Genomic DNA, 24,674 nt, shown 5'->3' with positions numbered 1-24,674 from the left:
CGACGCGAGCGTGTTGGTCTGGGCCTCCGTTTGGGCGTGGCGTGGAGGGGAAGGGCGACGGGGCGTGTCCGTTCGGGCGTGGAGTCTGGAGAGGAAGGGCGACGGGGCGTGTCGGTCTGGCCACAATTTTAAAGCAGGGACGTGGCTCGCTGTGAGACCAGCAAAATAGGGTCAATTATTAAGAAAGAGAAGATTAGGTCTTTCTTCTGAGCTCTCCTATTACAGTGCGGAAAAATAAAACCTATCACTCTCAAAGAATGGGTAAAAAGAATTCAAGCTAGGGGAGCGCAAAAAACATAAAGAAAAAAGGAAAGAAAACCGAGAAAGGCAAAACAGAAAAGAAAAAACACTGGACCGGCCAAACATCCAGCATGGAGTATGCCCTCGTGGTGTCGGCGTATAGGCCCGGGGACTGCTATACGCCGACCTGGTCGGCTCGTGCGGGGGTGGCGAACACCCCAGCGACCAGGTCGGGTAGGTTGGGTCGCGGCCCATTAGGCTCAGGTACGATTCTTTTTTCCTTTTCCCTTTTTTTTCTTCTTTTTCTGTTTCTTTTCTCTTAATAATGTTTCTTTTTTAAAATCTAATTTTTATATAAAAAAATTCTTGATTTTTTCAAAATATGAATATTTAAATTTAAACCTTAGTTTTAAAATTTGAAAAATTTAAAAATTTGAATAGTTTAAAAAATGAACAATTTATATTTTGAACATATTTTGAAAATTATATTATTTCAAAATTTTGTAAAGTTTTACAATTTGAACAATTTTAAAACTCAAAAAGTTCTTAGATTTGAATGTTTTCAAAATTTGAAGGATTTTAAAATCTGAATAATTCAAAAAAAATCAAAAGTTGAACAATATTTAAAGCTAAACTTTTTTCAAACCGCCCAAATTTCAAATTTTTTTTTTTAGATTTGAACACTTTTTAAATTTGAACTTTTTAAATTGCAACATTTTCAAATTAGAAATTTTTTGTTTTATCATTTGTTTGAATTTTAACATTTTTTAATCCTATAAGAAAAAATAAAAAATAGAAACAGAAATAAAAAATAAGAAAATAGAACAAAAAAATGATTCAATAAAAGAAAAAGGCCAACATGAGGTCAATTAAGCGCTATCGTGTTCAGTGTATAGAAACGGCCTATAAGCCCTCCCCAAGACCCACAGCTGTTTTCTTTTGGGCCCAGTATGCTAGCCTCCTTAGCTTACTCGGACTAACACGAGCTCGGCCTAGCAACCACGCGTGGCTTAGCCTAGCCCGGACGGCCATATACATGGAGCAGACGAGCAGTACATAGATAACCATGGAGCATACCCTCAAAAAAAAAAGATAACCATGGAGCACCGACCAACCAGCCGCACCGTACGATCACCCAACGTTTTTGCCGTCGGCAAAATACAGATATATCTACACATTACAATACGTCATTTAGATAAAGCTGCACCATTTATTTTGGAACAAAGATAGTACAAGATTATCGTGTATTACGTTTCCATTAATTCTCCACCTATAACCGTACCAATCAATACAAGTAGTTCCTCAAGTTTGGCACGCCCGGCGTGTGAGTACTTCCCCGACTGTGAAAAGTAGAAAAGGTTGCTCCAGGGAAAGCCAGATTGGAATGGAAGAGGAGAAAAGGGAGATAATGCACTTTTGATTTGTTTTTGTGTGCTGGGCTGGCTAAGTGGCTAGGAATTATGAGTATACGCATATTATCCACTCACATCGATCTCCAGCTCGCGATCGATCGTGCAGTGCTTAACGAACTAGCTATTGCTTTTAGTAGGTACCGAGAGTTGTTTAAACAGCTAGCTGAAATCCGGAGAAAGCTACAAAGCGAAATGTGCATTAGCTGACAACAACAACGGGGGAGCTAGCTAGAGCATGCATGATTCGTCACGCACGCACTTCCGATGGGCACGTCGATCGCATCTTCCTCTTTTTTTTCCTTCTCGGTCACACCTCTATATCTTCTCAGATCGTGCCCTTTAATTTGCCTCCCTGATCCTGACCAGGCACTATCGATCATGATCAAGTAGCCGTGCATGCATGAATGGATAGAGTGAACGGGACGGCTCAATCATCCAAACGCCTGTGTTCCAGCTTCTTCCGGAACAACAGGGGTTAACTGCTAATTCACCGGCATATATAAGAGCACCTCTAGCAAATATAATAGTACAAGAGGAAAAATTGCAAAATAATTTTTTTACAGGTTTTTTCACCGATCAGATCTCGCATAACTGGCCGAAACATCAACGTGTTTGCAGTAAGCTGCGAAAAAGGCTCTCGTACTTCATATACCTAGTACTTCATATACCTAGTAATCGGCACCAATTTTACAATAAATCAGAAATTTTCTAAACTTTGGCGCGAGGGAAGTTTCACCTTTCCTTGACGATGCTCGCGGGAGGAATGCACAGGTGGCGGGTTCCATGCCGAGAAGTCTCGGTCCAGCATCAAACTTTGACTTCCAGCCAAAAACAATTAGGGTAGTGGGAAAATTCAGGTTTGAACCTTCAAACAAACTTAAACTAAATAGCAACATTTGGTTAATGATTTATTCTACCCATATGTTAATTTTCAATACATAATACCATACATTCTATCGTCACAAAAATGACAAAAATCTAGACCTATGATTACCGAGAAATCTTCTAAAAAATTGTCCATTTCACATTTTTTTTCTGACCCTATAATATGAGGTATTTCACTAAAAAAATCATGCTTGTGGTATACATATTTGACTATATCTTGAATTTTGTTTTGATTTTTTTCGAAATTTTAAAATTAATTTTACATTTTTTAAAAACAAAGGGCTACAGGGAGCTCGGGTGCTAATAGCACTTTTCGAGTTTTGGCCTTGCTTCTTACACATATCTTGATTTTATACTTTCTGCTGCTTGACTTTTGCGGGAATTACCAGTGGTTTATTGACACTATGTAGTGTTAGCACTTGTGAAGCTAGGACATGTGGTGGCGCTCTAGTGACCATCACATTTCGCTGCTAATGATGTTCCACGATGACCATCACACGGCTGTATGCATGTACTCTCTCCGATCTCTTTTAATTGACCTTGATTTAGTATAACTTTGTACTAAATGGATCAGAGGGAGTATGTATCGACATTGCACCAAGGTTTGATTGGTCTGGCTGACTAGCTACTTCATAATATGTTCGTGATGGTGTACCATATCTTGTATCAATTCGTACCCGGAAACTAAAGGCACTTGATGTTGTATATCGTGGTATGGCCGTGTGGGAGCCGATTCATGGGCGCATGTGGCACGTTAATTAGGAAAAACTAATATATTAAAATGAACGCAAGTAATGTACTACTCCCTTTATCTATAAAAGTATATTGAAGATTTATCGAAATTTAAAATATATCCATATACTAAAATGGGTCTAGAACTCTAGATACATCTAAATTTAGATAAACTGGTAATTTTTTATGGACAGATATAATATTACATTTGTTCTGACATATAGTTTTTTTAAGTTAAAGCAACTTTCTGAAAATAATTATATTTTGAAACGAAGGTAGTATAAACTACATAAAGCCTTATTTTACTGCAACAGATTTAGCTCCCGTGCCTACCTACGAAGCCTGGTTAAGAAGTTCAAATTAACTATCCAGCTAGCTGTTAAATCAAGGGAGCCAGCTGGTCAGAAGGAAAGTCATTGAGAGTTTACATGCATCGGTGTTGTTGCCTCATCGATCAGGCTACTACAGTACCATCTTGAGAATGGACGTGTGTGCATAATTCATGAATACAGAGTGAACGGGCAGATTAATCTCCAGCGCGTGTGTCAAACAAATCCTGCTTCCACTGGAACAACAAGTGCACTGATTATTTCAAGGGCATATGATTGTCAGGTGGGGGAATACAATACTCCCTCCCTCACAGTTTATTAGGCGCGCGCGTACCCCTAGGTCACCAATTTAACCTATCTATACCTAATAATAAAGGGAGGATTGTTTCCGTCGTCCAACACTTTTTTTGGACTGTTTTGCCCTCCCACCAATTCTACATAAAAAAAATTATTAGAGCGGCCCAAAAAAAAAACATAGGCAACCTCCGTCAGCTTGCGATCGTTTCCATCCATAAAAGACATGCACGCAAACGCAGTTAACCCCAAGGATTAGGGTTTGGTGCCGCCCACGACTACGCCGAGAATTGCCACCGGCCATCAGCCACCAGCCACCAGCCACCAGCCGTCCTCCAGGTCTCCGAGCGCGAGTCATGCCCGTCTCCGAGGATGATTCTGTGCCCATCGCCTCTCCCACGTCTGTCACGGAAAATAAATCGACAGCCTTGGTCCTCGGCTTCATGTTCTTGCAGATCGGATCCTCTCTAAGCTCCTCGAAGACTGCCGCGGAATTCGCCGATCTCGACGCCGAGCCTTGGCGGCGCTGGCCTCAATCGCCTAGCACCTCTACGTAATTGGAAATAAATTTTATGCAAAACGATGCGGAGCAAGTTTGTGATTTGGGACGGGTGCACTCAGATGGGGATCAGACCATGGGGTTGAAAAGAAGCGATGCCGACGCGTCGGGCATCCAGTGCTCCGGCAGGCAGCACCGGGATGCCTGCTCGTCGATTTGTATCCAGTGATGCTTGCCAGGTTGATCTTCGCTTCAGACATTGGTTCAGTGCACTGCCAGAGCTCAGCGCGGTCAAGTAAGCCTTATTGTTTAACTGTTGTATGCGTTTAAAATTCTGATATGTTGCTGTCAATTGTCATGGACTATGGTACGAATCCCATCCGCCAGAGCAGTGGGATGTTGTTTTGGTTCAGCATGCTCAGTTTCTTCAGAGATGTGTACATGGTAGTTGAACCATCTGCTTCATAAATCTGGATCCCTTTTTGGATTTTCTTCAGTCTTCACACTGGTAAATGTTCTAATCGGAATTTCAATTACTACTATTCATTATTCGTGTTGCACCTACCATAAGGATTTCTTATTATATTTGTCCAAATTATACAACTTGGATGCGGCATTGACTGAACTGGAGATTGATTAGCATTACATTGACTTGGTCCACAGCTCTAGCTTTTCTGTGTACCTCACGCTTGCACAATGGTGCAGTTTCTGAATGAATTGGACCGTATCTCTGAAAGATGTTATCGTGGCGCCTCCACTTCCTTCCCGTGCTGGCGCTGCTGCTGATGAAGATGATGGAAGCGGGGGGTGCCTGTTGTCGCCGGTGTGTGTCTGGATGGCCAGCCAGGGTGATGCTGACGCCGACTCGGAGCAGAGACATTTGTGAGCGCGAGTGCGCCCACCAGCCCAGGCTGCGTGTCCGGCAGAGCAAGGTTCCCGGTCAGATTCAGTGGACTGCTTTGATGATTTGATCTGGAAACTTGTGCAGTCTGCCTTGCTTACATCTTCCCTGTGCGAAATCTAACGATTCACCCTCTGACAGAAAAATATGTGTAGGGCTAGCTAATCAACAGTTTGCTAACTAATCTGCCTGCCCATGCAATGCTATGTCTACTCAATACATAGACATATATCATATTGTTACCACATGCTGCTGCTCAATTTCTCATAGTTCTACAGTCTTTTATATCATCATGTTGGAGCATTAAGTTTGCTACAATTATATTAATATATTGAAAGAAGGATGGTTTACTGAATAATGAGAAGGCTCCCAAGTCTGCTGACATTGTAACGACTTCACAATCTTTATTTTCAGTCATAGATCATTATTTTACCAACTGAAGTGCTTCAACATGCGTCTCTCCTTAGACTGAATTTTTTAATAGCTTAAATTAGTATGTACTATTGATAAAACCAACAGCAAAGATGGCACCAATATTTTCGATTCTGAAAGTTGTTGATCAAGCCAATCAACAAAGGTCAGCACTTGTCCATATAATTGTATGTACTAGCGTGAACTTTCTTCATGAGAAGACCATTGATTGAACTCTTAAATGCAGAAATTTTGAAATTGAGTCAGGTGCTATATTTGGAACCAGAGAATATATGGCATGGATATCTTTACTACATGTCCCTGACCTGAACAAAGCAATGCAACCGACAAGATGCGAAACATAGTTCTTTCCTATTGATATCTCCCGACGGTAAAAGGAATAAGATTTTTTATTTTGTGTGTGTTTGTCAACTTTTATCTCCCGTTGCAACGCACGGGCATTTTTCCTATATAATTTAAACTATATAATGTAAAAATTATATCATTAGAAAATAGAACATCTGAACTTTCTAATGATATAATTTTTTATAATATATAACTAATGCTAACTTGATTAAATTTGCGACCTAGAGATACGCGCGCGCCTAATAAACTGTGAGAAAGGGAGTATGTGTGCTGCTAGCTCTCTTGATTAAAGTGAGCCGGCCTACCGGTATGCATGATTGTGTGCATGTATCACTTTGCACCAAGGCTTGATTCGTTTGGCTGACTAACCACTTCTTTATTCGTCCGTGATGGTGTACCATGCCTTGGATTTGTATGTGGAAATTAAAGGCGCCTAAGTGCCTGCTTGAGTGGCACATGGTCGTAAAGATTGCAATGTCATGCTAAGTTCAATCCAAGAGGATTTTATGTGCAACAAAGTTTTAAAAAAGGATCACTAAAACGAGGTTTGTGTGTATGTTAGATTTTCTATAATATCTAGTGAAAAGAATTTCTTAGGAAAGCAACCTATTGGATTCAACCCTACAATTTAAATTCTCCCAAAAAAAATATGCAAATCCTTTGAATGAAATAATCCCTTAGGAATCCAGCCTTCGTAAGAAAAAGTCTGAAACAAACCTTAAACTTGTAGGGAAAAGCTAAATCAAACTCATGACTCCTAATTCTGAAATCGCACTCTGATCTTGCCAAACCCGATTTTTTTTAACCCTGGATCGATTTGGTGCACCAAGAAAGTTATAGTCCTGCCTAGGATTGCAGTCAACTCTCGCTGACACGTGGGCCCCACTTGTAACTTGTAAGAACCTTTCCTAATATCCACTCTCATCTGCTCCTCATGAACCTCCAAGCTTCCTCCCCAACCCTCAGCCTCCACCCCTCCCCAGCCTTCGATGTCCGGAGCTCCTGAGCCCCTATTTAGAGCATCTCCACTGGCGCCCCCCAAATAGTCGCCGGTAGAGGCGCCGGCACCTCCGTATGGGGGGCGCCGGCACTACATCCTCTATTTGGGGGGGCTGTTCCCACACCGACGCCCCCAAACCGGCGGCCCCAATAGATGTTTTGAATTAAAATAACAAATAAAAGCATAGAAAATCGAATAAAGAGAATAAACATTCCATTCCATAAACTAATACATAATTGGGCAACGTGGTTTACACGAAGATATAGTTTCGAACATAGTTTTCCACAAACTAATACATAGTTTGAACCATGGTTGACACAAATAGAAAATATTGCAAAATAACTAAACCTAACTAGGCTGGCCATCGCAGATTTCGTGTGTTCGCTGCCAAGAAAGAACACTCGAGGGCACACCCAGCCACTCAAACTGGAAAATCCAGCGCTGGTGAGGGTGCCCCTGTTAGTTCTTTCGAGGAAGAACATCCAAAAACATGTGTGTCGATATTCTCTACGAAGAAACAACACTCAATCGCCGTCCTCCTCGGCGATGTCGCCATGGTAGTGGCTGCGGCAATGCGTCTCGTTGAACACCTTCACGCTCATGTCCCTCTCGCCAAAGTAGGAGAACATGAGCACGAAGCCGGCTTCAAGGTGGTGGTAGCGCGCGAACTTCTCCCAGCCGATGTGGAGGTACATCTTGCCGCACGCGTCGTAGATCATGTCCACGATCCACCGGCAGCAGCCGCAGGCAGCCTCCCGCAGATGCAGCGAGCCCGGGCGCCCATCGCCGGTGATGAAGTCAGCGAAGGTGTCTGGCGGCCTCTGGATGGCGTGTGGGTCGCCCTTGAGGATGATGACGAACTCGAACAGGACGGGGCCCTCCTCGTCCTGCATGTCCGACAATGAAGACGACGGTGTCGAAGGCGACGGAGAGTGTGCACCTCTGCCGCGGCCACGACCACGGCCGCGACCTCGGCCTCGACCAGACATGGCGTCGTCTCTTCAGATGGTGGCGGCTAGGGTTGGGGAGAGAGGCGCTAGGGTTTGTGTGTGAGAGGGATGATGAGAGGCGGCCCTTTTATAGACCAGAGGAAGGCGGGGGAGCGGTGGCGCTCATTAACGCTGGCACGAAGAGCAAGGCGCGCGTGACGGGACGGTTCATTGCGCGTCTGCAGAAACTGCACCGCCGCTGCGCCCCAATAACTCCCGTCGCGAGGTAGGCGACGGTTAGGTTAAAATTGAATGAGTCACCGACGCATCGGCCCCGCCACTCCCCGCTGGCGTCGACTTTTGGGATGTGTGGCTGATAGGCGGCTCCCACGCCCAAAATTTTCAGCTTCGCGAGGCGCCGGCGTGCCCGATTCGCGCACTTGGCGAAGGGGCCGGCACGGGGTTGCTGACGATTCTATTGGGCTCGAAAATTGGCCGGCGCCATTGGGGGCGCGCCGGTGCGAGCCCATTTTCGCTCCCGGCACCCAAATCGCTATTGGGGCCGCTATGGGGGGCGCCGGTGGAGATGCTCTTACTCCCCCGAGTACTATCACGTCATGTTGACATCTGAAGTACCTTCTCCACTGCCATCTCGTCATTCGATCTCTCCTCTCTGTCCTCCTTGGAGCGGCCTTTTGCCTCCTAGGGGATTGATTCGGTAGTGAACATGAGAGAAAAAGATAGGGGCTCAGATGATGAATATGACAGGGGAGGCCGATGGGGCGGCAGACGGTGGTGTGATGGGGGTGGTGGTGTGTTGTGATGCGGCAGGGTGGGTGGGGGTGGCGGCGTGCGGTAGTTGAGTCGGGAAAGAGACTGGAGGTAGAAGAGATGAATATGACTAGTGGGCCAACTATGTCAATAAGAACAACAAATTGTTCACACCTGTGACTAGTGGGCCAACTATGACTAGTAGGATTTATTTTTATTTTTTACGTTTAAAGTAGACCGAATTGATAAGTTCCGAGTGCCGACTTCGAGATTAGGAAGAAAAAGTCGATAACGGGTGTTTTACTAATTATAAGATCTAAGTATTACATCTGACCTCTCCATAACTGAGATGCACACAGCCGTTCTAATGCCAAAGTTATAACAAAAATAAAAAAAAGGAGGCTCTTAAAGAAGTAACCAAGAAAGGCCATATCATAGAGCCTAAGGAGAAGGTGGGCCAATCCGTAGATTATGTTGTCATCCATGTAAGGTAAAAAGCGGCAAAGCTAGAGCATTTGTTAACCAGGTGTCTAGGGGTGCCACATCACATAAAATTCATCTACTCCAGGGTGCATACATGGTGGAAAAATGCTGATTTACAAAGAACTGTTTTCTACCCGGTGTCCTGAGCATCCCACTAATTAACTACAAGCAGATCCCGCCTACGTCGTCGGGGGAAAACAAAATTGCCAAAACGCACGCGGGCTATGTACATAACCTTGAATGAAAAATGGTTTATATGTCAATGAAAAAAAGTTTAACTGAGCTATCCGGGTAAGCTGTTAAATGAAGGTAGCCAGCTGGTGACAAGCAGAGTCACCCCGATGGACTGCAACGTCTCTACAAAAACAAATCGGCACTCCACTTGGATGGCATTTTTAACCGAGGAAACCACTCGACTTTCCACTGCATGAAGCTACTAGGCATCATCGGTGAGGTGAGTGAGGCGGACGCGATCGAGCGCGACGGGCAGTGCTAGTACGTTGCGGCCCGGTCAGCCGTGCATCAGACGCCGCGTACACGTCCCGGCGGCCCACGTGCCGCGCCGCCGGTGGACAGATCGCATCAGCCGCGAGAGCACGTCCTCCGTCGCGTCGCCCGCGGCTGTGCTACGTCCTGCCTCCGTCCGTTTCCGTGGTGAAAGCGGCCGCGCGGGCCAGCTGCGACGCCCGGATTGGTTGCCCATTTGCTCGCACAGAAAAGTATATGTACTAGCATCAAAACTTTGGACAGAGCTTGGGCGCGGTCGTGGCTCTTATCCGGGAGGACAGCGACGGCTCGCCGGTCGCCGCCGTGCGCATGGGGGTGGAGCTTAGGCCATCTCCAATCGGCCCTTCATATCTCCACCGAAGTGGATTAAAAATCTTGTCCCTCTCTCCTCCCAAACAATTTTGTGCCCTAGGTCGCACTCGCACCCAACCTATAGGAGGCTACCGGGGGCGCCGGATATACCTAGCTGGGTGGGGGAGGGGACAGCTCTCCTAACCCTCTCTCATTAGGCGGTATCGGCGCTCGAGAGTTGTCTCGTCGCAGGTGTTGACGTTGTCGGCTAGGACGCCCGCAGCGTGTTTGGCGGAATGGCGCACGGCGAGTCCTTCATGCACGAGCTCATCCAAAACGGCTCTCGGTCGGCCTCCTCGAGACCAATGTTGCGACAAAGAAGCGGAAAAAAAAAGACTTGGCGCTTTTAATGGCCGACACAACTACGATGGACGTTGAGACACGGGCGTGGTACAATGAGCAAAGTGACATCATCTTGTGTGATAGGAGAGCACCACCATCGGCGAGATCTACTCTACCAGCGATGACATCGGCTACCTCGAAGGGGGCACTTCCTACCGCGGCGGATCCCACGCCAGCAATTTGAGTCAAGGATATGTAATATGCGGCCGAAACTGCAGGTTATATTCGCCGAGACATTGAACTAGCGGCAATTTAGGCGAGGGACTTATGAGCTCACTGCGTTTTTTTGTGATGAACTAGTTGTCTTTTTCTGGTGGGCCGTTTAATTAAAAAAAATTGGGCCCAAAAGCCGTTTGGGGGCAACATATGGGGGGAAGGGGGGCTAAAAATCGATGTCCCTCGATATGACCCATCCGAGAGATTATCGGACACTGAAAGACCCAGGGGCAAAGCTACATAGGTCTACCCCGATGCACATGCATTAGGGTCAAAGAAAAAATGCAAACTTTATTGGCCAATGCATCAGTGTCATCGTGTAATCGACGGTACTCCAGTGAGGGATGCCTCACGGAGGGGAGAGAGAGGGGGAGCCATGGGGCGAGCAGTCCCCGGGACAGGGATGCATGAGTTACCCGGCTTCGGAAATCTCACGAGAGTGATTGCTTGTCTGAAATTATCCGGAAGCAAGTGCAAAATTACAATGAGTTGTGCCGTGTCTTTAGAGCTCCTAGGATCGAGCTTATAAAGACGGCGGATCTAGAGTTACATGGGTAGATTCCCTACCGAATATGACTAAGTCATATGCTATACTAAGTAAACCTTCTCATGCACGCCAAGGATCCGACCAACATTGACCATGGGCCGAATTCGACAACCTGTCTCCGGGATAGACTCTCCACCTTGGTTCTTTGACCACTGGATCGTCCGGTCGGGACATAGGCATCACCACCATCTGTGGGTCATCCGAGCTTGCGGAAATTAGAACCCCACCATGGTATACCTAGTTGGTATATCCGCAACAATCAAGGTAGATTGAGAAAGATGCATCATGAAAGCCATAAATCTAAGCTAGCAAAGTTCCAAACTCGAAAAGGCTTATGTATGTGTTCGGAAGATGCATGAGGAGAACCTTCCCTCTAGCTCCATCCTTCGAAGGACCGAGTGGAGATGCCTGTCCAGCCCCCATTCATCGTCTTCCACGTAGAGCAGGACCATGCTGCTGGCACGCTGATTAAACTACTAGTGGAGTGTTAGTTAGCTAATCACGTCAACTTTTCGATGATTGTCCCTTTGGCTCCGTTCGATCTATGCAGATTTAGTTGTTATAATCAATCATCACGTCGATAAACCAAAGAAAACATAAACAAGGGTTTGGCAAGATTGATCAATCTCCTTTGTTTATCTTTGGCGCTAGGTTTGAACTTGGTTTCCGTGGTCTTGAATTAAAGGAAACACCCGTGATCAATTCGCGCACGAAAACCTGCTCCGGGTGGGAGTACTTGACATGATAATAGACTAACTATATAATGTACACGTACAAAATTGAAACTTATTGCTCACCCTCTCGTCTTCCTCATTTGTTCCTCCTGAAAATGATACTACTACGAAGCTTCGCGTAACTTGACAAGATATGCTCCGACGTCACGTACGCACCAGGGAGTACATTACTCGTCGGGCCAGAGCACTCCTTTGGACTGACTCTGTTAGTATAGACGACAGCAAGCATGGCTAGGCATGACATCCTAGAAATATCTCGAGTCTCGACTGGGAATGAACTGGTTATCTTTCTCGAGGAACTACTCCTACAACAATTTATGTGTACGTTTTACAGTGTTAACCCTGGTTCATTCTTTGGCTTTCAATCTCCTATTTTTTTCGAGAAAAACATTGATTCACTATAGAAGTTTAGAAGAAGTATAAATTGCCCCAAACATAATACTAAAAAATCCTTGGACCACTCCTGTCTCTAGAGCGAGCCGTTGTTGCTGGTCGATCCCCTACCAGAGCCGAGCTGATGTTCTTGTTTATAGTTGGAAAATCTTCGTGCACGCGACTCTAAAGACCTGCACCCTATAGCTAAGGTCGTCGACATTGAACTCTTGAATTGATCTGAATCTTCTGATACTAAACATGTAACATGCGTAGATTGAACGAGATCCATCATTCCATGGGAGCGGCAACCGAACAATTCACCGCCCTCCTCAATGCCACCGGCGAGATCATCGTCGGCGAGGTGGACGAGGAGACAAGTATACCTTATTATGTTCACAAAACTTAGGATTGCAGACGGGATCTCACAAAAGCCCCGATGATAGTTCATTTCGTCATTTCTAGTTCACAATTTCTATTCAAATTTTGTGAACAAAATGGAAGTTGAAGCGGGACTTTTGCCAAATCCCGCTTGCAGCCCTAATTGATACACTACATGTATGCATGCAGATTGCAGATCAAGAAACAAACATTCGGGTTATCACCGAATGTACCACTAGGACATTTAACAAGAAGCCACTTGCGTTATGCCCAATCTCGAGGGAGCACCACTGACCCAGCCCGTTACCCCGCGACAAGTACGTGTCATCCCGCGGTACGCGCCACGCTCGACAAGCTACCCATGCCCGGGCCCACATGTCATCCATCGCCTTCGTCTTCGTCTTCGCTTGACCCGCGCCCGCGCTCGCGCGCGCCGGATTAATATAACCTCGCCGAACACGCACACAAACCACACCACACACACTGACACGGAGAAAAACCAATCAGAGCACAGGCGTGCACTGCAGGGACACCGCCAGGCTCTCTCCCGGCGACGCATGGTACTGCCGCCCCGCCGGCCGGCGCCGACGACGACGACGCTAGCCCATGTTGCATGAGCGGCACGCACCACCAACCGCGTCCGACGACGAGGAGGAGGTCGACGATGCCCCACGGGCCGACCACGACGTAGCAGGCGACGTCCAGTTCCCCACCCCCAGCACCACCTTCCACGACGTCGTCGACCAGGAGCAGGAGGACGTCACCGAGGTGCGCGAGATCCAGCCGCTCACCGTCCCGCCGCCGTTCACGCCGCCCACGCGCGCAGGGTCCGGCGTCTCCACCGCCTGGGACACCGCCAGCACCAGCCACCGCTCGCTCACCTCCGAGGAGCAGTTCATGACGATGAGCCGCGAGTTCACCGCCATGGTCGCCGCCGGCGCCGGCACAGGGGCGGACACCCCAAATAACAACAATCCTCCAGGCGCCGACCAGCTCACCAGCATCGGCGAGGACGAGCTGGAGGAGCACAACCCGCTGGCCATCGTGCCGGACAGCGGCCGTCCCTTCGCCACCCCGGGCGGCAGCAGGGGCGGAAGCGGCAGCGGCAGTAGGGCGAGGCTCGACCTGGAGGTCGTCCCCGCGGCGGGGCCGCCGGTGGAGGCGAAGCAGGTGAAGAAGGAGGAGGTGGAGACCAAGGTGTCCGCCTGGCAGACGGCGGAGGTGGCACAGATCAACAACCGCTTCAAGCGGGAGGAGGTGGTCATCAACGGATGGGAGACGGAGCAGGTGGACAAGGCCTGCGCATGGCTCAAGAAGATTGAGGTAATTAACCTTCTTAATTATTATCACTGAGCAGTTCACTTCATTTGCATCTTCATCGCTGCCTGCAAAGCAATCTAGCATCATCTTATTACCTTGCAATCGAGAGAAAAAATCAGCACCAAGCTTAACAATCCTTCCAAGACAGAAAAAAAGAGGAGAGCATGGCAAACTAACACAGCAACCAAATGTCCAAAAAATGTTTTTTTCTTGCAAGAACTAGCACGGTCCTGAGACAGAGCAGATCTTGGATGATTGATGCAATTATTTTAGTTCGATTTTTGATAACTGATTGGCAAACCAGTCATCTGTTCTTGCTTTCATAAAAGGTGTGAAAGGAACAGATCTCCAAGTTAATTAGAGGTGTTACATCAGACAGACTTTCTCAATTGCCCCTTTCCCTCGGGTACGTGCGTGTAAACATCAGTTCGTTACAGCTCAATCTCGCAACTTTCTGCACCAAAAGGTGGCTGTTAATTGCGAGACTATGATGGATCGTTAACAGAGTGATTTCACAGCGCTAGGAGAGGAGAGTGCTCTTTCTTTATCTTTTGATATTCACTTTCTCGATCACCATACAAACAGCAACAGTTCAATACATGTGTGACAAATAAGTCTGATCGATCCGATTTGTGGTTTGCAGAGGAAGCTTGACGAGCAGCGCGCCAAGGCGGTGGAGAAGACGCAGAACGACGTGGCCAAGGCGCGGCGCAAGGCGGAGGACAAGCGGGCGTCCGCGGAGGCGAAGCGGGGGCTGAAGCTGGCCAAGGTGCTGGAGCTGGCCAACTTCATGAAGGCCGTCGGCAGGGTGCCCACCAAGCGCTCCTTCTTCTAGCACCGAGCTCTTCTACCGGTCGTCATGGTGCCACCTTGCTGCCTTCCTCTCCCTTCTGAATCCTGTCCGTTTTTGCCTACGGTAGTATGGCTGGTGTGTGTGAATTGTGATGTGTCCAATCGATCGAGAACCTAATTGTAAAAAAGATTGGAAACTGCTGTGGTATGCTAGTAGTAATAGCTGCCGGCGACGCTGTGGTCGCAGGGTGGCGTTTTTTCTTGGCTTGTATATGCTGAACTGGTATGGATGAACAGTGTGTTTGCTAGAAAAAATTGCAAACATTCAGAGAATTGGTACACGTATACCTTTGCTGCTACTGTGTGTATATCTTTTCACTGTTTTTGGTACTATATGCGTGCATACACATCTGCCCCCTGATGAGGACATTTGGTCTGCTCGACATGTATCTAGCTGAAAAGTAATCAGAATGTTGGTTGTCTTGCCACCTAGAGCAGGATCATGCAATAAGATAAGATAAGCTTTGTTTTGTTTCAGCAGAACGGAATAGTTTTTCAGCGATACACAATGTGCTGGTCGATAACGAAGGGCGTGAGGAGACTTTCTCTATATTTAACCTTCAGAGACTAATCTTGGCTTGCGTTGTGTGAACACGAGGTGGCTACTGTATTCTCCTAGTAATACGCATCATGGTGACCGAGGAACAAGTTGAGCAGAACCCTGAGCTGCACGTCACTGCATATGCCACTTCCCTCATGATAACGCAAGTTCAGTCATGCAATTCTATCGCCTGAATCGTGAAAGGGACCTGACGTGTTTGCGATTGACCCTATTGGAATAACCAAACCAGAGCAAGGAGGGAACGGGCTTTGGCGTCGACACCGGTGCATGGCTGTTAACATCAGCGATGGCGAGGCGCTGCCCGTATCTCGCTGGCTCTTACCGGAGTCCAGACACAACGGACAGGGACGGCCGACGTGCAACACAGGATTCTTTCTCGACTTTGCTAGTCGAGACCACGACCAATGGAGGAACTGCCTGTGTTTTGTTATTTTCCTGCCGAAGGAGAGCTGCCTCGTTAGGTAGAAAGAAAATGGCTGAGCGTTAGTTGTTTATTGGACTTTACCCTTGAGATTACAGTTAGGTTTCGATACTCAACGCTCAAACTGAACAGAACATACACTTCAAAATCCGGAAATAGTTCTCCAGACATGTTCAAACTGCATCTTCAGCATTAAAAGAAACATATAATAAATGTTCAAAAGTAACGGGGAAAGAAGTTGAGTACTGCATTGTGGCCAAAAAAATTAGGGCAGTGGTAAAATTTTGACAGAGCTAACCAGTCATGACAGTCAATCAACTAAAGCATCTAACAGAGCCTGATGACTGCCGTACATTATACCATCCAAAACTAAATTGTAAACCACAGGTTATCTTTTCATGACCCAACTGTACATAAACAGCACGTTCGACAAGCAATACACATCAAGCTAGACGATCCCACTTGATGGACGATGAACCTGCCCGTAGTACACGCTTATTTCACCACTGTCCGCGAGGGCTTCATGACGACGAGCTCTTCCTAGCCGCATAAACCCTGTAGGCAGCTACTCCCACGACTCCTATAGCAGCTCCAACTGCAAATTATTAGTCCAGTATTAGAATGAGTTAGTATTGGACGGGCTTTACTCAAGTATTATGCTGAACAAAATTATTATCTAGTGGCAACTACTACACACTGGGACAACACTTTGTTCAATACAAAACCCAACATGCCAGTTTCGACTCGGTTCGCAAGTGTTCCCAACCTACCTTCATGTCACCCAATTATTTCACATTGTTATGAACTTGCTAGTATTTTGCTGAGATATGTAGACAGCTTTAGTCTCTTACTATATCTATATTTTAGTTCTGTGTGGAATTTACTCCTGGCTAGTGAGAGAAGATTTGTGACAAGATCAAGGAGCTGGCTTTACCTGAAACAACCATGAGGGAGCGATTCAGAAGTTGACGGTATTGCCTGCGTGATTTACCAGCTTCAGTCTCTGGAATGCTCAAATGGGGTCGCTGTGCTGCATGAACAACTCTACAGAAAATATTGTTCAAGTCTTTCAACTTAACACTAATAGGAATTGGTGTTTCGATTCCCATGTCTTGGCTAACCTGAAATTGGATAAACTTATCGTTATTCAATAAATAATATAAGCAACTAGGAAGCTGCCTGCCTATGGTAGTATCAAGAGAACTGCGGGCAAATAATGTACTATAGGAACCACTTGCACATTATTTGCCCACAGAGTGAATTTAGAAAACATATTCAAATCCAGTAAAACATCTGCTGTTTGTTAATTCACCAACCAAAATGGTAAACTTAAATGTCAAACAAGATGGTATCACAGCTTACTCTGGTTGATTCTTGTAGAGCCACTGGAGATTGGTCGAGATCGTCCTTGGCAGCAACAATAAGGCAAGGAACCTCATAGCCAGTGTTTTCTCCATGTGTAGCCACTTGGACAAGCAAATCTCTCGCTCTTTGCCAAGAAAATTCATCACAGCTGCCATTTTGCAGGTGTCACATTCAGTTATATGCAGCATAAGGAAATTATGTATTACCAAAGAACAGGTCATAAAGTAAGATATACTCCAGCAGATAAGCAAGATTTATGCATAGACATATAGTGCCCCTTAAGAGTTACTATTATATGCATTCAATCTTGATTGGCAAGAATCATCAGTGCCATTTACACACCAGCGAAGAACAGTTATACCAATTAAGGATCAATATGGTTCATTTTGTACTAAATCAGAGTCAATTAAAAAGGAACCGAGGGAGTACCAGATAAGCAAAATTTATGCATAGACATCTAGTGCCCCTTTAAGAGTTACTATTAAATGCATTCAATCTTGATTGGCAACAAATCATCAGTGCCATTTACACACTAGCGAAGAATAGTTGAACCAATTAAGGATCAATATTTTATGCCCAGTAGGCTATTCTGGTAATGTGAAAGTGGTTTTAAATACATTAATAAGTAATTTTGCTGACATTTTGCAAATATAGAATTGAACAATCAGTAAACATTATTTTCCTCGCAAGATGGGCCATCAAAACTTTATATAATTCAGAAAACTGCCACATTAGACACCAGGCAGAAAATAATGCAACATACCCCAACTAAAAAAACGTGGTAATCGTACTATATTCAGTACAACAAGTATTAACAAGATCACTCATCACCACACTACTTGATATCATGTCATTTTAACAAAACTACAAAACCTTGGTAACCACACTTATCCAACTACAAAACCTTGGTAATCACACTTATCCAACTACAAACCTTTGGTAACCACACTTAACCCAATACATCCAACTGAGACAAGTATGAAGATTAATCTATGCCATGTTTGCAAGAAAAACAACTTATAAGACAATTATCCGTTTTCTCAGAAACTGATTGTCATGAATAAACAATAAAACAACTCAGCAGAATGCATACCTATCGTAGACAAATACTGCTGCGTCACAGGGTGCTAAGGATTCCTTGTTATTTAGCAATGATCTGACATCACCTTCAGGAATCTCTCGCAGTATAAGTGTCTTTCTAGTCCCCTTCAATAAAAAATACATATTGAATAAGAAAATGGATCAATGCAGAGCAGAAACATCCATCAAAATACAGATATCACTTCAAACTACTTACATCAGACAGTTCAACAGTGTTTGCTGCAAACCGGTCGCTATTGATTGGTACAGCCTCAGAAGGTTGCCTGCAATAAGGATCGAAAGTGAAATAGAGTTACTAAAAGGTACCAGAGAGATATGAAAATTTGTGGCATAAACATTGGGAATGTATATAATACCTTCCAAGGAAGGATTGTAGCAATGCAGTCTTTCCAGCGCCTTTGGGACCAAAAACATAACACTGGAACACATTTCTTTGAGTCTGCTGCTTTTTACGGTCCACTCGTCTTTTCCTTGTGATGGTAAATGCTGAATTGAAATCACCCGAATAGCCAACATATACAAGGTTGGCGAAACTATTTGCTGGATCTAGAAGTGTCATAAGAGCCCACTGCAATTGGAGATTACTAATCAGCAAAGGGAAATCTATATGGTAATCTTGCCTACAGTTTTCTAAGCACACCTCCACAAGATCAGAACAGCTGTGTTGTCTTACATACAAACACGTGTGCCTTTCAAGGCACAACACTACATATGATGCATCGTAATCATAAAGAGCACAGCACTCTTAAATCTTAATTAAGACTTCAATCCCAGTTTTAGTTGGTTTACGTTTCTTATGTGTCCAGTGTAGTGTTTAGATAATCTTCTGTGGGTTATTTTGTATACTGAGAATGACAAACTTAGAATAAGGTACAGCAAAATCATAAAAAGATTACAAGAAACTATTGACTTTCTCAAAGTGATTAAAATAGCTCATTTAATGGTGCAAGACGGTCACATTATGAACAACAAACATATAAGTTTGGAATAGGGCTTGCTTTCTTATAGGTTGAACCCAACCAACAAATTAACGAACAGCTTCAAAAATTATTGTACACACTACATATAATAAAGTTGTTAGCACGCTAAGATTGAAAGAATACCTTAGAAAGAAATCCTTCAAGTGATAACCCACCCAAGACATTCCTATCAGCACAGTCTTTATATAGATCAGAAGTCCACGGGCTGAAATATTAAGAGATGAACGAAGATATGTAAATGGCAAATGGCAAACAGAGACAGATGACTAAATAGACGAAACTTAAGAACCCTTTGATGAAAGATCAACAGATTCAATCAAAGCTAGTAGACAAAGTAATACAAGGTTGACTAACAGAGAATAAACTATGTAAATTACAGTAACCGCTTTTTGACAAAATAGTCAAAAACTAAAATCGCTCATTTTTTCATCAGCAACTTACTTTTCAGGTGCTGTTGAAAAAAGATCCTCCAACTCAGAAGGTAGCAAAGCTCCGTCCTGGATTTGATAAGTAAACAGATTTTCAGAAGATAAGTTTTTATGGATACAGTTCAAATGAAAATGCTAATAATAATAAAGAGCATGAGACTATCATGGAGGATAAATAATTACTGTGGCAATCAATGCATTAGACTTACATTATCTATGTCAAACATGTGGAATATTCCTTTCAGGTAATCAACCACTTCATTTGTAAATTCCAGCGTCTGTGACAAAGAAAGTGGAGTTTAGTACCAACGAAAATATTATGGACCAAAAGTATGGTATAAAACACAGGTAATATGGCTAGTAAAGACAGGATTGCAGATACCCAAGGTACAGTTGAAATTACAAGCCGTCATAAGAAGGTGACACCAGAATATATGTGTGCTGTTTCTAGCTTCAACTGGCAACAAAATGTGAATAGCTGACAGTGATCAACAGAGCATTACCTGATCAGGAGCACGCTTAATTGAGGTCGGAATGAAGTCATCTCTAAGCTTGATTTCATTATCATAACCAAACTTCCTCAATACAGTCCATGTAGTTTCCAAACGACCTTTCTCGATAAAAAGAGCATGAAGGAAAAGGAAGCCAGTCAGGGTAAGGCCGCTGTCATTTACGCCTTCAGGCATCTTCTCCTGAACAACTCTCTTGACGCCTGAAATTTCAGTAGGCTGGAGAGGAGCGCTGAAACATCTGACCTGTAAAAACCAACGGAAAGAGAATTACCACCAGAAGTAGAAGAATGGCAATATAAAACACTACTAGGGAGCCTTAAGTTAATACAAGAACTCAATCGAAATCCAGACATCTAGACAAGGTGAAATCTAAGGATGGACAAGAATTGCAATATAAAACACTGCTAGTGAGCGATAAGCTAATGACAAGAACGCAAGGCAGGCTCAGTGAGAATACAAACCTGAAAGTCATTGAGCTCCACATCGCTGAGAGCTCCATCCCTGTCATGGTCACAGAGGATGAAAATGCGCTTGAGAGCCCTCACGCAGCGTGGCTTAAGAGATTGCGCCTCTTGGTCAAATAGAGGGGCTGTGGGGTGAAGCACTGCCTTCTGCGCATAGTAGAAGACCTCGGGCACCTGCAGGTGATTAACTGTTATTATAGAAGACATACACGAACGAACACTTTATCTATAGACTTGTAATAATGAATCGAAACTACCTCTTGAATTATTAGTGCACAATTACCAAAACAGAACAAAAAACATGGTTGGAACATTACATTAGGCTAAGCAATAGCACATATCAATCAGCACTCCAGTTTCATTGTTGTTGTGGAAATAAAATAACAAGGGTGGTGGTAACAGTAGAGATTTGAGGCTGTAGTAAACATTCCCTGAAAAAACAATGAGAGGAAAGGGGGTGTGTTTTAGACCTGGATCTGGCGCAGCGCAGAGCACTCGATGCATGTCTCGATCTCACGGAAGGACTGCATGATTGGCGCCATGGTCTGCTCGAGGCTGTTCTGCTGGTCGTCCCTGAGGTCGAGCTTGCAGCCGACGACGATGACAGGCGCCTTGAGCTGAAGAAACATTGGGGAGCAGGCAGAAATCATTAGCACCAAGGGCAATTGAGGAGCGTTGAAGCGGGAGAAGGTTGGTTAATGACCTGGATGCGCCTGAGCTCGGGGAGCCAGTAGGTGCTGAGCCTCTCGAGCGTGGATAGCCTGTCGCATGCGTAGGTGAGCACGACGGCGTCGGCGGCCTGGCACTCGGCGATGAGCTTGGGCTTCTGCTCCGGGCTGCGGGCGCGGGGAAGGACGGGGTCAAATCGAGCAATCAAATCAATGAATCGGCAATCGAAATCCAAGACATGGGTTGAATCTTGAGGGAGCGGGGGTTGACCTGGATGATGTGTCGATGATGGTGATGGGCACGCGGTCGGGGAAGTAGTCGGCGGGGAGGCGCGTGTGGGGCATGACCTTGGGCACGTTCTCGGGGAACTGCTCGGTGGCGACGGCGACGACGAGGCTGGACTTGCCGGTGCCGGGGTCGCCGATGACGACGACGCGCACGCCGGGCCGGCCCGCGAGGTTCGCCGCTGCGGCAGCCGCCATGGTCGGCGTCTAGGGTTTTGGGGATTTGGGGGCTGCGGTGCGGTGCGGCGTCGAGTGTCCGTCTGGATGTGGGGCCGGAGGTGGGCGCTTGGGTCCGTCTTATGGTGGACGGAAGGCTCGATCTGGTTTTTGGCGTTGCTTCGGCTTGGAGGGGAAGGAAAGAAAGAAAAAGGAGAAGCAATGGAACGCAGAGACCTCGTGCTCGCTCGCTTGCTGCCTGCCTTCGGGCTTGCAACACACGCACAAATAAACATCTTGCGGTTCTTGCCCAAGTTTTTTTATGCGAGGCTGGGCCTGGTTAGCATGGGCTACTGATTTCAATTTCCTCTTAAGAAGTGTATAGAATACTTTCCAACAAAAAAAGATGGTAGCATTTATGATACCAAATAATTTCCATGTCACTTCAATCAAAGTAAGTAAGCCTAGCTATATGGCTACAAAGAAAACGTTTTACGGGAGGCAACCCAAGATATTTTTATTTGTGTTTTTTTTATTTTTACATGCTTGATGTAGCATGTTAGTTTAGGGGAGTGGTGTTTTGGAACATGGGTGCGTATGCTCCCTATATTTTGAAATGTATCTTATGTACATTTTAAATTTCAAAAAAATTGAAACAAAAAATTTGTACGTACATCTTCACGTGCTACGCGCTCAGAAAGTCGTTTCATAAAAAATCGACTTATCATGTGACGTGTGTAAAAAAGATAAAATTCAGTGCTAAAAATAATGCTTTTCACAAGATAAAGTTTCTCCTTTTTACATAGACCACAAAAAATATTAGTTTTTTGTGAAACTTAGCGAATGCACATACATTATGGAGATGTACATGTAGAATTTTTTATCCAAATTTTTTGACATTTCGAAATATGTTTTTTTGGTAGAGGGAGCATACGCACCCGGGAGCCGAATTGAATTTCCCGTTAGTTTTCTTTTAGTTTACTCTCTGGTTTTTAAATAAAGTATCAACTTTTTACCCATTTGGATGTTTAAAGTTGCAAACATAATATAGAGTTGCTGATTTCTGCGCTGCACTTTTTAGTACACGATTTTTGTATTTTTCCTGGTAACTTCTAAAATCTTGATAAATTCACGGTAGCTGTAAATTTCCATCCTCTATATTCACGTAAATTGGCTTAATTTTCTGAGGTGCCTAAGTCGAGGAAAAAATTTAGTTTTGCTGCAGCAAAATTTCTATATAGATTCTGCCTTACTTTGTTAGATCCATTCTTTTGAATGTTAAAATGATTTTTACTTAGATCTTTTGATATGCAAGAATGAGTAGAACATTATGTGCTCTCTGGTTCATGAAGATATAATATTATTCTTGATTAAAATAGCAGCAAGCATGATTTCTTTGTAGCTCTAACCTCACACCATAGAATAGAATGGGCAGAAAAATTTATGTTGAAGTTTTTTCACAGGAAATAGAGGAATATCACCCTAAGATGATTCAAGTAAGATGAAGATAATAAACATGGGGATTCACATGCAACCCCATTGGACTCATTTAAAAACTCCTGGTTTGAGCACCTCTAAACTCTGCTTTTTAAGCAACATAGTATTTTCGCAAAAACTTGAAGCGTCCTTGTTTTATTTATGTCTAGTTTTGTTTTATTTTGTGAGAGGACCATCATATTGAGTGTTTATAATGCATATGCATGAGCTACTGGACCAAACTCTTTATCTTTGAATGTTCAAACTAAAATAAGATGCATGCTTTCAAAACAAAAGGAGGAATGCCTAAAAGCTGAAATTTATTTTGTGTATTTTATTTCTAATTTCAGATGCTCTATTGAGTGATGATTTGTTATGTGCCTTATTCAGTACTACTCCTTGCTAGTATAAATAGATATTTAATTTTAAGTATCATTGTTTGATGGTGAATGAATAGTCTATGGATGCTATTGCGTGTTTTTAGACCTCTTGCTAGCCAAAATATTTGAATTCTTACATAAGCATAGACTTGTTTCCAAACTCAACTCAAATCCAATGTCTATCATATCTACCTACATAGCACTTGCTATTCCAAGAATAATGTCTGTGTTTTCCTCCAACCTTTTCAAAATTTCCTTTTTGTGTAATTTAAAGTTTATAAGAAAGTAAGGTTTGGTACGAAATACCACTATGCATGTTGTTGCTTTGACTGATTATGAGCAATGAGCTAGACCGTAACCATGTTTGCTGGGGAAGTCTTTCAACATTGCACTTTTGAGGTATTGCACCCTGCGTTGATCATCACTTATTTTGTTTTGTTGATGGCTATCTCTTGTGAAATGAATGGCGGTTATTTTAAGCAAGCAGGCATGCATAGTTGAAGAAGAGTAATGGGTCGCTAACCGAAGCCATGCTTAATCATGGTGGAAGTTTTAGCAACGAGCATCCTTGATGACCCATGAGTATAGGGGATCGCAACAGTCTTCGCGGGAAGTAAAACCCAATTTATTGATTCGACACAAGGGGAGACAAAGAATACTTGAAAGCCTTAACAGCGGAGTTGTCAATTCAGTGCACACTGGAAACAGACTTGCTCGCAAGAGTTTATCGGTAGTAACAGTTTTATAGCGATAGCGAGTAGTGAAATAACGAGCAGCGAGTAACAAAGACAGCAGTAGTGATTATAGTAAACAGCGAGGATTAAAATACTGTAGGCACGGGGATGGATGACGGGCGTTGCATGGATGAGAGAAACTCATGTAACAATCAAAGCGAGGGCATTTGCGGATAATAATAAAACGGTATCCAAGTACTAATCAATCAATAGGCATGTGTTCCATATTTAGTCGTACGTGCTCGCAATGAGAAACTTGCACAACATC

General features: G+C 44.4%; 2 protein-coding genes across 2 annotated transcripts; one reads left to right on the top strand and one right to left on the bottom strand.

Annotated features, from left to right (window-relative positions):
* The first annotated feature begins 13,237 nt into the window (after window positions 1-13,237).
* LOC124704677 (remorin 4.1-like) lies at window positions 13,238-15,173 on the top strand. The gene is made up of 2 exons (XM_047236947.1): window positions 13,238-14,025; window positions 14,666-15,173. The coding sequence occupies exons 1-2, from the start codon at window positions 13,309-13,311 to the stop codon at window positions 14,855-14,857; spliced, it is 909 nt and encodes a 302-aa protein (XP_047092903.1). The 5' UTR covers window positions 13,238-13,308; the 3' UTR covers window positions 14,858-15,173.
* Window positions 15,174-16,027: 854 nt separating this feature from the next.
* On the bottom strand, window positions 16,028-21,873 carry LOC124704675 (mitochondrial Rho GTPase 1-like). The gene is made up of 14 exons (XM_047236946.1): window positions 21,647-21,873; window positions 21,411-21,543; window positions 21,178-21,324; window positions 20,705-20,881; window positions 20,235-20,486; window positions 19,941-20,009; window positions 19,745-19,800; window positions 19,427-19,508; window positions 18,680-18,891; window positions 18,520-18,586; window positions 18,316-18,428; window positions 17,220-17,370; window positions 16,792-16,978; window positions 16,028-16,452 (listed from the first exon to the last, which is right to left on the bottom strand). Exons 1-14 carry the CDS (start codon window positions 21,856-21,858, stop codon window positions 16,379-16,381), a joined length of 1,932 nt encoding a protein of 643 aa, XP_047092902.1. The 5' UTR covers window positions 21,859-21,873; the 3' UTR covers window positions 16,028-16,378.
* Between the last annotated feature and the right edge of the window lie 2,801 nt (window positions 21,874-24,674).

The sequence above is a fragment of the Lolium rigidum genome, chromosome 3 (genome assembly GCF_022539505.1).
Source record: "Lolium rigidum isolate FL_2022 chromosome 3, APGP_CSIRO_Lrig_0.1, whole genome shotgun sequence".
Lineage (NCBI taxonomy): Eukaryota > Viridiplantae > Streptophyta > Magnoliopsida > Poales > Poaceae > Lolium > Lolium rigidum.
This window is presented reverse-complemented; position numbering and strand designations above follow the sequence as displayed.

What these genes read in the sequence shown, in the direction of transcription:
- LOC124704677 (XM_047236947.1), top strand. Translation starts at nt 13,309, where the DNA reads ATGTTGCATGAGCGGCACGCACCACCAACCGCGTCCGACGACGAGGAG. An exon ending in CATGGCTCAAGAAGATTGAG is followed by an intron (nt 14,026 to 14,665) that starts GTAATTAACCTT and finishes TGTGGTTTGCAG; the next exon opens with AGGAAGCTTGACGAGCAGCG.
- LOC124704675 (XM_047236946.1), bottom strand. Translation starts at nt 21,858, where the DNA reads ATGGCGGCTGCCGCAGCGGCGAACCTCGCGGGCCGGCCCGGCGTGCGC. An exon ending in ACATGTTTGACATAGATAAT is followed by an intron (nt 19,801 to 19,940) that starts GTAAGTCTAATG and finishes TATCAAATCCAG; the next exon opens with GACGGAGCTTTGCTACCTTC. An exon ending in GCAGTATTTGTCTACGATAG is followed by an intron (nt 17,371 to 18,315) that starts GTATGCATTCTG and finishes GCAAAATGGCAG; the next exon opens with CTGTGATGAATTTTCTTGGC.